At 29.3% G+C, this 15,436-nt stretch overlaps 1 protein-coding gene across 1 annotated transcript in view; it reads right to left on the bottom strand.

Moving 5' to 3' along the window:
- Window positions 1-15,436, bottom strand: part of br (broad-complex core protein) — a 191,159-nt gene that overhangs the window by 141,303 nt on the left and 34,420 nt on the right. The window contains exon 2 of the mRNA XM_075381351.1: window positions 3,345-3,535. Coding sequence (XP_075237466.1) covers window positions 3,345-3,530 — 186 coding nt within the window. The 5' untranslated portion in view covers window positions 3,531-3,535. The remainder of the gene's footprint in view (window positions 1-3,344; window positions 3,536-15,436) is intronic.

The following is a 15,436-nucleotide window of genomic DNA, read 5'->3' as shown; positions in this document are numbered from 1 at the left end:
CTATGAGTAAAAGTAAAACTTTTTTGTGGTACAAACGATTCAAAGATGGACGAACGACACGTCGATAACGATGAGCGTTCAGGAAGACCATCAACAAGCGCAACACTGGAAAACATCGCAAAAGTGTGAGAGGCTAATGTTGCAGATCGTAGACAAACAATCCATGATGTTTGTGCAGTCGTACCAATGTTATATGGGTCCGTGCAACGCATCTTATTGGACAATTTGAACATGAGAAGCATTGCTGCAAAATTCGAACAGAGACTGTTGAACAGCAACCAGAAACAAAATCGCGTAGCTGTCTGTAGTGAATTGAAATATTCAGCAAGAGATGACCTTAACTTCATCTACAACATCATAACCAGTGATGAGACATGGGTGTACGGGTATGACCCTGAAACTAAGCAGCAGTCGTCGCAGTGGAAGTTGCCAAGTTCACTGTGGCCAAAAAAAGCACACCAAGTTCGCAGCAACGTGAAGTCCATGATGATTGTTTTTTTCGACATCAAAGGCATTATCCGTAAGGAATTTGTTCCTCTTGGTTAAACTGTCAATGGGATGCTCTATTGTGAAGTTTTGAAGCGGTTACATGAAAGCATTAGGCGCAAACGTTCAGATCTGTGGGGTAACAACAGCTGGGTTCTGCATAATGACAATACACCCGCGCACACATCGCTAGCCGCTCGGAATTTCTTGGCTTCTAAAATGACGGTAGTGATTCCCCACCAACCCTATTCCCCTGATCTTGCCGCGTGCAACTTTTTTCTCTTTCCAAAAATAAAATTTCAAATGAAAGGTCATCGTTTTAACACAACTGAGGAGATTCAGGAAGAAACGCAGTACATGCTTCGAACACTTACACCTGCAGACTTCCAGGGATGCAGGGAATCATTGGAAAATGCCGAAGGGGATTACTTTGAAGGAGACAGTGGAAATTATTAGTTATAGTAAGCTATTTTATTTTTATGGTGAAATTCCCCGAACTTTTGGTTAGCACCTTGTATATAACAAACAAAGCATTTCTGCTGACCGAATTCTTTTCTCACTATACTTAATAAGATGCCACGATTGTTCCATACATAAAAGCCAAGACTGACACAGTTTTAAGAAATTTTATTCTGTTTCTTCTAGGTTTATTTCTGAAAGCTCAACTGACTTTACATTTCTAATAATGAGATTTTTTAACTTATGAGATTTTTTACATCTTATTCACACCAAACTGAAATTTTACATCTCAGATATTTAGCATTCAATACTTGTTCTATCATTTTATTTTCAATTACAACTTTTGTTCTGATTAAATCCTTGTCATAAAAAGTCATTTCTTTTGTTTTTTTTTGTTAAAAAATGTAAAACTCTCAGAGCAAGTTCTTTTCAGAACTTATTATAATTATCAAAGAATCTGGAAAAAACATTGATAAATTAAACAGTATCAATAACATACCTTATCTAATTTGTAAATTTACCTTAATTCTATTATTTTCTTTACTAGACTTGGCTATCAAATATATATGAGATGCTAAAAATTTGGTGGCATATAAAAATGTCATTTTATATCATCCAAAATTTCTAATAATTTTGTATAAATTACCTTGTAAAAAGGTTTTTCTATGTTTCTCTATTGAAAATTTACTGCTTTTCAATTATTTTTTACCAATATTATGTAATGCATTTGTAAAGTAGCTACACACCTATTTAAAAATGATAAGTTACGAGATTGATATAAGTTGCGAGTAATGATTTCTTCAAAGGTTGGTAATCCTGCATTGTGTACAGTTTGTTTCATGAGTCAATCAAGTTGGTGATCTTCACACATGGCATTGTCTGGTTCTCTCTTGTTCATTGTATGCAAACAGCCGAGACTAGGTCTTTCCATGTGCACTGAGAAGGGTGTTAACTTTAGAACAGTAAAACTATCTCACTGAATACATCTTTCATGAGCACAGTGAGTAAACGTAGACAGTGGAAGCCCAGTTTTCCGTTAGATTTCCACATTCACCAGTTTCTAATCAACAAGGAGTAAAAGTACTGATCAAGAAATTTAAGGGGATGGTATGGGTAAAGGACTATGAGTGAAACGGTAGACCATCAGTAATACATGAAGAAAAACTGCAAGATATACTGGCTGGTATACAAGGTAGTCCTAATAAGTCTGTTTGAAAACTGATACAACTGAAAAACACTGATGTTACACCTCAATACAAAGCAATTCATAAGAAGCTCAGTATCATTACATATAAAGTAAAAGCAGTTCAAAAGTTACTGCCCACAGACTGTGGAAAGTGAATTCAATATCGTGAATGGTTTCAAAGTTTCTAGCAAAAAATTCTGACGATGTTTTGGACTACGTATTCAATACTGATGAGGCATGGTTCCATTTACGTGCAGAATATCTGGAAGCTTAAAACTTGAAGTTTAAGATCTGCCAACAATTCATAAGCCATAATGAAATTTTTCTAAATGATGAAAAGAATGATCATCCTGATATTTTTCAGAGAAACAATAAATTCAACTTGTTATTGTGAAATTATTCACCAGTTCATGGACAGAAGTAGCCCAGTATGAAATCAATAATGCTTGGATTCAACAAGACACCACGACCGTGCATACAGCCAGGTAGGTAGTCCATGAACTTGTTGCAAGAAATTTTTGAAGATCGAATTATTTCTTAGAGCTTGTGGCAACCTTGTTTTCCAGACTTTAGATGTTTACTTTTGAGGTTAAAGAAAAAGTAATGAGGAAATCTCTACAGACTCCAGGAACTTCATCCTGTTATTCATGATTTCACCAACAACATTTCATATGACCAACTTGTAAGTCTTCAAAAAAAAAGAAAAAACCTTTGCAGATATATCTGGATGTTCGTAGAAACCACTTACCCCAATTACTGTAAACTAAGTCAATATTATGTATTGTTGTACTAGTATGCAACAAGTGCATTGTCTAAAGCATTGTACAATACTAAAGTTAAAAAAAAAATATGATCAGTTAATTAATGAAATTCTTTTTTTTTTAACAAATTCATTTCACTAGCTCAAACAAAGCGTGAGCAAAGGAATACTAGAGTAGAAATTTCATAGCATACTAAAAATGCCACACCTGATCAGGATTTGAACCCAGAACTTCTAGATGAAAAATAAATTCACTTACACAAATAAATTTTAAAACTGTTAAATATATAACCCTTTCATTAGGCTGCAACGTGTAAAATGTATTCAAGTGAAATTTTACACTGTAACATTGAAAACAACATTTTGAAATAGAACCACCTGATTAACATAGCTGAAAAACATTTATGGTAAAAGTGAGAAGGAAAAATCTAATATTAGATAAAGCATACATACTTTTAATAATTCTCTGAAATATGGACTGCATGCCGACAGGACAACTCTATGCGCTTTCAGACTTTTTCCTTCACAAGCGAGTGTTACATCAACAAAGTCTTCATCGTCCCTGAGGTTTTCAAATGCTGATGTAATACTTGATTGATAGTTATTCCAACGAAGGCAAAAATGCTGTAAATCCCCCATTGCCCCTGTTAACAAAAAGAAAAAAAAATTATACTTAGAAATAATTTTAAATTATTTTAACTTAAATACACACGATTTTTTTTTCATGAAACATTTAACAAAAATATTTCTCTCTTTTATCACAATATATTTGCAACATTCTAGATTTTCAATAAACCAGATTTATTTCGTTCACAAGTTTAAATGGAGACAAAAATGGTAAGTTTTCCCTGACATAAAAACTGGATTCATAAATTGAAAAAAAAGTTTTTAAAAATGTTCAATACAGTACAGTATTAATATAAAAAAAAAAAAAATGCTTAATTTGAATCCTGTGTAAAATTATGGATGGCTAATAATATATATGGGTGCGTAGGGTTGATTCATTGGACAATAGTATCAGCAATTATCAAATAACAATGAAAAGAAAAAAATTATGGTAGCCTTTGCTTTCAAACTTTCTTGATGTAGCTTCAGTAAATTTGTGGAAGTTTTATCAATACGTCCACAAAGAAAAAGTCGAGTGACTCAAACTTCAACGATTTGTAGTTATCGCATAATTATCATCAAAAACAAATAACATGAAAGCGATTGCTAATCCACATATGCAGAGACTTGGACAACCAACAATGTTTTTAACTGCAACAACTTGGCGACTCTCACTTGATAATCATCTTCCTGAACAAAATGTAAATAATAAAATAATCCGCACCCGACGATGTAAAAGTACAACGGTATTTTTGTGTGTTAAGGGTACAAGTTGAACTTCACCCAAAACCTTTTACCGATTACCATAAAAAATAAACTTGATATATTTATTGTATACTGAAATAAATAATATTTCATCTATATTATATCCTAATTTCCATTGTGTTTATTTTTTATTCAGATTCGTAAAAAAATAACAAAATAGTACACTAAATCAGTTTGTGTTAATTTAGACACCATTTCCTGTTGAAGTTGTGTTTTCGCAAGATTTTATAAATTGATAAATAAACATACCTGTGGGTTAAAAATCAAATATAAGATTCAGAATCCTCTATAAACCTAAGAAATCATTTTACGATAAATGCATCCGAGTGCGGCAAAAGATTTAATATACATTTTGTTTGATTTATTGTTACAAAAAATATTTGTATTTTAAAATAATGTATATTATTATTTTTTATCCTAAGTTTTACGTGAAAATACTTTAAATATTAGAATCAACTAAGTGATGATTAAAAAAAATTATCTTTGAATTATCTATGCGTACAATACTTAGTACTCTTGTTGAAAGAAATTTCATTTAAGCTTATCTCAAAAACATTTCAACTATAGGAAAATCAAAGGAACTACCTCAACAAAAAAAAAAACCAATTAAAACCGATTGAACTGAAAATGTTTTCCCTATTTTTTTTTTAAGTTTATTAAAATAAAACTTATAAAGAATGAAGAGAAAAACGAGAATCCAAGGAATAAAGCAACAGACAATAAGAAGAGATAAAAAAATACATTACAACATATATATTTGTAAAAAACACACACACACACACACACAAAGAAAAAATTCTGATGTCATCCTTCAATATTATTATAATATAAAAAGTTCTAATTAAATAAAAATGTTCAACCTACATAAAAAAGAAGACAATTTAGGTAAAGAAAAAGAAGAAAAAAGATAATGATAACAAAAACTTAATAGCTTAAATAATATAACAATTTATTTCGCTATTTAATGGTTTACAGATAGATATAATAATTTTAAACTAACGAAAGTAATAATAAAAATAACTTTTTTTTATAAGGCCATCGTAATGTAATACTTTTATCTATCAACAAACACATACAGTACAATAAAATATATTTTATCTGAATTTTTTTATACAATTTTTTTTTTTTTTACTGAGCCTAGCTATTTATTTTTTAAAGTAGTTTTGCATTCAATTGAATTTAAGCTTGCCAAATATAATTATGATAAAAAAATAATACAAACTACTTGAAAAAAAATAATAAATTGTTCAATTTTACACAAATTACATAGAAAAAAAAAAAAACATAAAATAGATAATTTTAAAAATTTTCTTAGAAAAAAATTATCAATTAATAAAAATTATAACTAAGTATATTAAATTAAACAAAAACTGTACTTCAGTATGTAATAAGACAAGTACACACCTACATATGTCCTCCTCCTGCACTTTGAGCCAAAAATAATGAAAAAAAAAATTAACCTTGATGTAATATGATGCTCAACTAGAATATAATAAAACTGAACTAAACACGTAGTAGTCAACAAATTACATCTAACGTTAAAAAAAATACCTTTTTGTTACACCCTACAACAACTAGATAAAATTTACTGTTAAGTCAACATCTCCTTTAAAACATATTACATTTTTATAGTATTTTTACAAAATTACAAATTTAATCCATCATCAGCGTGACTAGTTAAGAGTATTAAACTAATACTTTATATAGACACAAAACCACTTTGCATAAATGCAATTTACTGAGAGAAGGCTTTATAAATAAAACATTTAACACAAGAATTTTTTCTATGAAGTCCAATTAAAAGGTATGAAATAACTGTTATAAAGGGCCGAGACTCTACATTAAAAAAAATAAAAGGAAAAAACACATTCCCAAGCTGAGGTAATGGATGAAATAAGTACAACTCCATGTCTTTTTACTTTATTTTGGCATAGTTTTTTATTACAATTTACAAAAATAAATATTATAATTTTTTATTTTTTTTGTCTTCAGTCATTTGACTAGTTTGATGCAGCTCTCCAAGATTCCCTATCTAGTGCTAGTCGTTTCATTTCAGTATACCCTCTACATCCTATATCCCTAACAATTTGTTTTACATATTCCAAACGTGGCCTGCCTACACGATTTTTTCCTTCTACCTGTCCTTCCAATATTAAAGCGACTATTCCAGGATGCCTTAGTATGTGGCCTATAAGTCTGTCTCTTCTTTTAGCTATATTTTTCCAAATGCTTCTTTCTTCATCTATTTGTCGCAATACCTCTTCATTTGTCACTTTATCCACCCGTCTGATTTTTAACATTCTCCTATAGCACCACATTTCAAAAGCTTCTAATCTTTTCTTCTCAGATACTCCGATTGTCCAAGTTTCACTTCCATGTAAAGCGACACTCCAAACATATACTTTCAAAAATCTTTTCCTGACATTTAAATTAATTTCTGATGTAAACAAATTATATTTCTTACTGAAGGCTCGTTTCGCTTGTGCTATTCGGCATTTTATATCGCTCCTGCTTCGTCCATCTTTAGTAATTCTACTTCCCAAATAACAAAATTCTTCTACCTCCATAATCTTTTCTCCTCCTATTTTCACATTCAGTGGTCCGTCTTTGTTATTTCTACTACATTTCATTACTTTTGTTTTCTTCTTGTTTATTTTCATGCGATAGTTCTTGCGTAGGATTTCATCTATGCCGTTCATTGTTTCTTCTAAATCCTTTTTATTCTCGGCTAGAATTACTATATCATCAGCAAATCGTAGCATCTTTATCTTTTCACCTTGTACTGTTACTCTGAATCTAAATCTTTCTTTAACATCATTAACTGCTAGATCCATGTAAAGATTAAAAAGTAACGGAGATAGGGAACATCCTTGTCGGACTCCCTTTCTTATTACGGCTTCTTTCTTATGTTCTTCAATTATTACTGTTGCTGTTTGGTTCCTGTACATGTTAGCAATTGTTCTTCTATCTTTGTATTTGAACCCTAACTTTTTTAAAATGCTGAACATTTTATTCCAGTCTACGTTATAGAATGCCTTTTCTAGGTCTATAAACGCCAAGTATGTTGGTTTGTTTTTCTTTAATCTTCCTTCTACTATTAATCTGAGGCCTAAAATTGCTTCCCTTGTACCTATACTTTTCCTGAAACCAAATTGATCTTCTCCTAACACTTCTTTCACTCTCCTCTCAATTCTTCTGTATAGAATTCTAGTTAAGATTTTTGATGCATGACTAGTTAAACTAATTGTTCTGTATTCTTCACATTTATCTGCCCTTGCTTTCTTTGGTATCACGACTATTATTATTTTAGATAATAAAAAAAAAATTTGACTAATAAACTTTTTATTAATATTTCGGAAAAATAAATAAATAATTTAAAAAATGACAAAATTAAAAAAAGAATCAATTTAATTAATGTGCAATAAAAATTTATGAAAATAAATTCAAAACCATTTGTGAAAATAATGGGCAAGACTAACTTTTCAAGAAAATGTGTTATACAGTATTATAAAATTGTAGATACATATAACTGGAAATGAGAAGCAACTCCTGTATGGTTGTGTTTATGAGAAAATAATACCTTACTGTTGTAATATACTGTACGTAAAATGTTATAAAAACTGGTAGGTTTCAATTTTTAAAGAAAATTAAGCCGGTCACCATACTGGAAAAATGGTAGAGCAATCACGCATGTCAATAGAATATTTTTAATAATTCACTCAAAAAATCGGGGAAAAATCCCTCACCATTTAAAGTTCTTCTTAGCTTTCTTGCTTACAAAACGCCATTGTGGTGGAATTAAAATGAACTATTTGTTTCACTTTTTGGTCGATGTTATTACAAAATAAATAATGTTGATATCTTTATCCTTGTTTGATTACTATTTGTGAAATATTTTTATGAACCCAGTTAAACAACATCAGAAGAAAAATAGAGGAGGCTAAAGAATGAAGCCATGAACAAATAACCACTAAGAGAAAGGTGTTCATATAAATTCATAGTTATAACAAGAATCATACGTCAGGATTTCTAGGAATAATGAGGAACGAAGTGGTTTCCCACCGATGTATTTCCAACAAGATGGAGCTCCAGCATAAAACTGGCAAAATAAAGGAATATTTAAACGCTCATTCCAAAACATCTTTCCCCGTTAAGATTATGTCCGAGGAGATACATAAAAGACCGATGTATACATCTTAGTACGCTTTATTGGAAGAAATAACAATTAACTTTGTACAAATCCATCACAAAACATTTTCAAATGTCGTTAATGACTTTTCAGGAGTAACTGCCCTGTAATTTTACTAATGATGGCCAGTTTAAAATCTGTTATAACTGTCACTGGAATTCTTCTTTCCTAAATAAAACTTGAACCACATTGTTCAAGGTATAAAAATCGTTTAACCTTACTTTTACTTTATTTTTTCCACTTAAAATAATACAGATGGCCACCATATTTGATTTTACAATTGTTAGCCGACAGCTCTGTCCGTAATGGACGCATTTAGAGAAAAATACCAAAGAATAAAAATGTCTTAAAATACTATTTTCTACTCAAAAATGAAGTAAAAACATGAGGTTTCCGTTTAAAATAATGTAGTTGGCCACCATATTGGAAAGTGTAATTTCAGAAATGCAAATGCTATATATATATATATATATATATATATATATATCACAATGATAAATTTGAAGATTTTTTTTTTATACAGCCATCTTGAATTATTAACTAGAGTAGATGACAACACACACAAAAGGAAAAAAAATTACCTCCTTTTTTTAAAATATTTCTCAACAGTTTTTAACTTTTTCGAAATTATTACTAAACATTCCTGCGAGTTATTAATCACAGTGTTAAGTTTTATGCAACACAAAATTCTACAAATCGAACTAAAAGGGATGCCTCGGCTGGCCTAACTTACATTATTTATTTATTTATTTATTATGACAAATAGGCCGATGCAAAATTACACCACTCTTTCCCAATTTTTATAAGAAATAAGATTCTGTAATATATGAATATCTAAACCTAATTGGTATTCAAAAGCAGAACTTTCCAGATGTAAAGACAAAGATGTTACCATTGCATCAATAAGATCAGTACAATGATTACCTGTAATCCTTTATCACCCATGAGATGTACAGTAAATGATATCTAATAGTTTTTTTTTATGGGAGTGGTGAGCTTGTAAAATGACTTTTTCTACCAGGTTTTCCACAAAACCACAAATTAATATCTTATTTACTTTTCAGTTGCAAGTAGATACTAAGTACATTTAATTTATTGCTTTCAAAAATATTATTGAATCTATTTTCAAATTTTTGTTTACAAAATTAAAACACACAAAAAAACAAACTTTTATACTTTTTACTGTGTCATCAGCCATTTGATTGGTTTTATACACTTTTTTGTTCTTTTTATTTCATATCAAAGTTTACCTATTATCTTATGACTATCAACATACCTTTGTCTTCTGTTTACTATCTCTACCATTGATACTTTCATCTATAATAAAATTAACTAATCCTGGGGAGTCCTAATAATATAATATGGCCCACCAATCTTGTCTACTTTAATAAAAATAATCTGCCAATAATCTTTGTCCTTTTCGATTCATTTTTACCGTTCTTTATTTTATAATTAATCAAATTATTTATAAATTGTTTCAATTTATTTATATTTTAAATAAATTTTTTCAATTTATTTTAATAGATTAATTAATTAATAAGACTCCATAATTCATTTTACTTGACTTCTTAAACTTCCATGTTTCAGATTCCCTGCCTTAAAAAGCTGCATTTGATACACTTAATTTTAAATAATTGTTTTTTTAATATAACCTAAATCTTACACCAAAAAATTTCTTTTCTCATCAAAATTTACCTGGTTAGTATCACACCAATTTTTACTTTATTAATCCTTTGCGTTTTACTACATAAATAATAAAATTCTTTCAATTTTTGGTATAACATATTTTCCCAACTGAACGTTAACTTATTTTTTTATTTGCTTTATCTTTCTCCTTCTCTTTACTTCACTTACCTCATTATTAAGATTTTAATCTTTTAACTCAGAATTTTTTTTTTTTGTCTTCAGTCATTTGACTGGTTTGATACAGCTCTCCAAGATACCCTATCTAGTGCTAGTCGTTTCATTTCAGTATACCCTCTACATCCTACATCCCTAACAATTTGTTTTACATATTCCAAACGTGGCCTGCCTACACAATTTTTTCCTTCTACCTGTCCCTCTAATATTAAAGCGACTATTCCAGGATGCCTTAATATGTGGCCTATAAGTCTGTCTCTTCTTTTAGCAATATTTTTCCAAATGCTTCTTTCTTCATCTATTTGCCGCCAACACCTCTTCATTTGTCACTTTATCCACCCGTCTGATTTTTAATATTCTCCTATAGCACCGCATTTCAAAAGCTTCTAATCTTTTCTTCTCAGATACTCAGATTGTCCAAGTTTCACTTCCATGTAAAGCGACACTCCAAACATATACTTTCAAAAATCTTTTCCTGACATTTAAATTAATTTCTGATGTAAACAAATTATATTTCTTACTGAAGGCTCGTTTTGCTTGTGCTATTCGGTATTTTATATCGCTCCTGCTTCGTCCATCTTTAGTAATTCTACTTCCCAAATAACAAAATTCTTCTATCTCCATAATCTTTTCTCCTCTTATTTTCACATTCAGTGGTCCATCTTTGTTATTTATACTACATTTCATTACTTTCGTTTTGTTCTTGTTTATTTTCATGCGGTAGTTCTTGCGTAGGACTTCAACCATGCCATTCATTGTTTCTTCTAAATCCTTTTTATCATCAGCTAGAATTACTATATCATCAGCAAATTGTATCATCTTTATCTTTTCACCTTGCACTGTTACCCCGAATCTAAATTCGAGGTAACAGTACAAGGGGTTAATTCTAACTCAGAGTAAACTTTAATAATTTTTATTTGGATATTTAAGAACACTGTTTTGTTCTTAAACCTTTTTCACTGTCTTAAAAAAATAATTGCATTCAATTTAAACATATACATATATATATATATATAAAAAATACAATAACAATAACACTTGATGATCCCCCCCCAATCAATGTTCAATTTAACAAACAGAAGATAAGAATTGTTTTTTAACAATTTTTTTTTTAAAGATTACACTTGCAGCTACTGATGACCCTTCAAAAACTTTTTTTTTTTCAATTTTCTATGTTACTACATTAAAATATAATAATTTTGAAAGATAAAATTACAAATTCAAATAACATCGGTAAATAAAGTACTACCATCATTCCACATTAAAAAAAAAAATACATTAAGGATTAGTTGCAAACATCACCCAAAAATTGTTGTTTTTTTTTATATAATTATACAACTTTATTAATTCTTTAATCCTAAGTAAGATACCAAAACAGGTCAATCAAATCAAAAATAATAGCCAAAATGTATTTAATCTAATCAACCGATATTTAAAAATTAAAAAAATGATATTTTCCTTTTGTTTATATTTACGAATGTGCAAGTTTGCCAAAAGTTTTTTTTTTTTATTAACTCCTGATTAATTTCATTATTTCTATTCGTGATTGATTAACTCTTTTTTAACTTTAACACAACATACACTTTCGTTTTTTATTTCTAATTAAAAGATGAAGATGTTCTTGGTAATTTATTATCACTAGTCATTAAAATACGGTTTATGAAAGCCAATTTCCTCTCATGTATTAATCTCTGTTATTTCTTTAAATTAAAAAAAATTTTTTTAAGAAGTTTATAAACACAAAATAATATTCTAACCAATATTATTTTGATGTATATCATCCCAGACAGGTTTTTTTTATCATACATCGATCTTCTAAGAGAACCACACAAATATCATCAATTTTTCTCTTCTTTTCTTCCATATTTCCTTCACCACTTTACTTTAATTTTTTCTTCTCTCTTTAGACCACGAATGTTTCTGTTTTTTTCTCTTCTACCGCAGAAACCTTTACATTATGTACAATTTCCCTAGATTTCTTTTTATCAAGACTTTTTTTTCTAATATGTAAAATATCTTCTGTTCTTTTTTCATTTATTTAATAATAAATTCACCTGAATTTTTAAGATGTCAAAATTTATCAAAAAGATTTTTTCTTTTCATTGTGGGCCAATTCGTATCATTTGATTAAAGAACTTTTTGAATGATCATTGATCATTTCAAATTAAATATCTAAACAGAGGAAGTTAATAAATTTGATGGTTGTAAAAATTTTTTTACTAACCAATTTGACTTAAATTTCACATGGATACAAAAAAAAACTTAAGAAAAATATTATAAAATATAGTAAATTCAGTTATTTTTTAAATGCAAAAAAAAATAAATAGTAATTATCACAAATTAAAAAAAAAAATAACAAAGTCCATCTCTATCAAACCAAACAGCACTGTTTTCGTGTAAATCAATAAATTACTTTGGCTTACAGGAAAGGGTCTTGCTATGCTTCAGTTTTTATTTAAAAATTTAAATCACAAAATCATTTAAAAAATTTTCCAACCAATTTATTTAAAATAAAATTAAAACCTGACTTTTCTGTATCCCAATCAACATATAATATAAATATATGTTAAAATAATTTTTATTAAAGCCTACTAAATTAGTTTTTTTTTATATTTGTTATCTTCAAGTATTTTACTTAAACATTATTTCATGTGTTTATACTGTTAATTAATTAATATGGACTTTTAATTACACACAATTTTTTTTATTTTACAATTAAATGTGTTGTGATGCTGTTCTGATCAAGATTTTACCATGAATTAGTATATCTACCAGTTTCTGATGCGATTCATATAACGTATTATTATGTATCGATTGGAAAAAGTAATTTATTTATATATAGTGGCACAGAGAGGATGACACCCCAAAAATGGTTTTAGTTTGATTTCTTATCGTCTACGTGTAAATACATATAACAATATGTATTCAAATTTTTTGAAACAATAATATTATTTCATTTCCTTTAAGTTGTAACAATAATATATCATTACTGCCTTTTTACGTCAATCACAATCTACTTGCTTATAACACCAGGTTATTGGTTGCACTGTATCGTTGAAACAAAATCAATTATTTAAAAAATAACAACTAAAATTATGATATTAATAAAATATAAATTTGGTTGCAGCTGTTTCAGTTCCAAATTACGGTAATTGTTTTCAAGTTTTAGTGTTTGTAAATTATATACATAATATAATTTTAATATTATTCATATTTGAAGAAGATATTTAAAGAAAACTCATTTGAAGAAAATGACCACTGATTAGGTGATCAAAAGGTATATTTTAGTTTTTCCTAATATGTTTGTTGGCAGGGACATTATGTCAGGTAGAGGCAGATTCTTCTTCAAGTGTCAAGGGCAACATATGCCCAGGGCTTGCTCTATCTTTTTACTTCCTCGAACGAAGTAAAGGAATGATTGCGAAACAATTCGGTTTTCAGATTTCAATGAAATATCCATTTTGACTAGTTTCAGCATGACGTCTGTACATATGTAGGTACATACGTACATATGTATCTTGCATAACTCAAAATGATAAGATGTTGAAATTTTGAATTTAGGAGTGTTGTAACATCTAGTTGCACATGTCTCGTTTTGATTGCAATCGCCTGAACCAAAAGTGTCCAAAAAAATCCAAAATCCCAAAAAAGTTTGGATTTTGCACTCTCTTAATTGCAGAAATAAGCCCTCACTGAGAGCTTTCAACGCATAAGTTTTACTTATTTTCATTGGTTCCAGAGTTACAGCCAAATAAAATTTGAATTAATGAAATATTTTTATCTTACAAGGGAAAGGCACATTGTTTCGAATTAGACTTAATCTCAATTTTTTTTAACTTTAAATATATTGATTTATTAATTCTCAATCCTCTCAATTTTTCTATACAGAAGAATTGAGAGGAGAGTGGAAGAAGTGTTAGGAGAAGTTAGGTTTCAGGAAAAGTATAGGGACAAGGGAAGCAATTTTAGGCCTCAGATTAATAGTAGAAAGAAGACTAAAGAAAAAACCGACATACAGGGCATTTATAGATTAGAAAAAGGCATTTGATAACGTAGATTGAAATTAAATGTTTAGCATTTTAAAAAGTTTAGGGTTCAGATATAGAAATAGAAGAACAGTCACTAACGTTTTCAAACAACCAAACTGCAATAATAATAATCAAAGAGCATAAGAAAGAAGCAGTAAGAAAAAAGGGAGTGCGACTAGGATGTTCCCTATCCCAGTTACTTTTTAATCTTTACATAGAACTAGCAGTTAATGATGTTAAAAAACAATTTAGATTCGGAGTAACAGTACAAGGTAAAAAGATAAAGATGCTACGATTTGCTGATGATATAGTAATTCTAGCCGACAGTAAAAAGGATTTAGAAGAAACAATGAATGGCATAGATGAAGTCCTACGCAAGAACTATCGCATGAAAATAAACAAGTACAAAACAAAAGTAATGAAAGGTAGTAGAAATAACAAAGATGGACCACTGAATGTGAATATAGGAGCAGAAAAGAATATAGAGGTAAAAGAATTTTGTTATTTGGGAAGTAGAATTACTAAAGATGGACGAAGCAGGAGCTACATAAAATGCCGAATAGCACAAGCGAAACGAGCCTTCAGTAAGAAATATAATTTGTTTACATCAAAAATTAATTTAAATGTCAGGAAAAAATTTTTGAAAGTATATGTTTGGAGTGTCGCTTTATATGGAAGTGAAGCTTGGACAATCGGAGTATCTGAGGAGAAAAGATTAGAAGCTTTTGAAATGTGGTGGTATAGGAGAATGTTAAAAATCAGATGGGTGGATAAAGTGACAAATGAAGAGGTATTGCGGCAAATAGATGAAGAAAGAAGCATTTGGAAAAATATAGTTAAAAGAAGAGACAGACTTATAAGGCCACATACTAAGGCATCCTGGAATAGTCGTTTTAATATTGGAAGGACAGGTAGACGGAAAAAATTGTGTAGGTAGGCCACGTTTGGAATATGTAAAACAAATTGTTAAGGATGTAGGATGTAGATGGTATACTGAAATGAAACGGCTAGCACTAAATAGGGAATCTTGGAGAGCTGCATCAAACCAGTCAAATGACTGAAGACAAAAAAAAAAAGATTTATTAATAATTATTAAC

Source organism: Lycorma delicatula, chromosome 13 (genome assembly GCF_047948215.1).
Source record: "Lycorma delicatula isolate Av1 chromosome 13, ASM4794821v1, whole genome shotgun sequence".
In the NCBI taxonomy this organism is placed as follows: domain Eukaryota; kingdom Metazoa; phylum Arthropoda; class Insecta; order Hemiptera; family Fulgoridae; genus Lycorma; species Lycorma delicatula.
The sequence above is the reverse complement of the archived record's forward strand: the minus strand, read 5'-3'. Positions and strand labels throughout refer to the sequence as shown.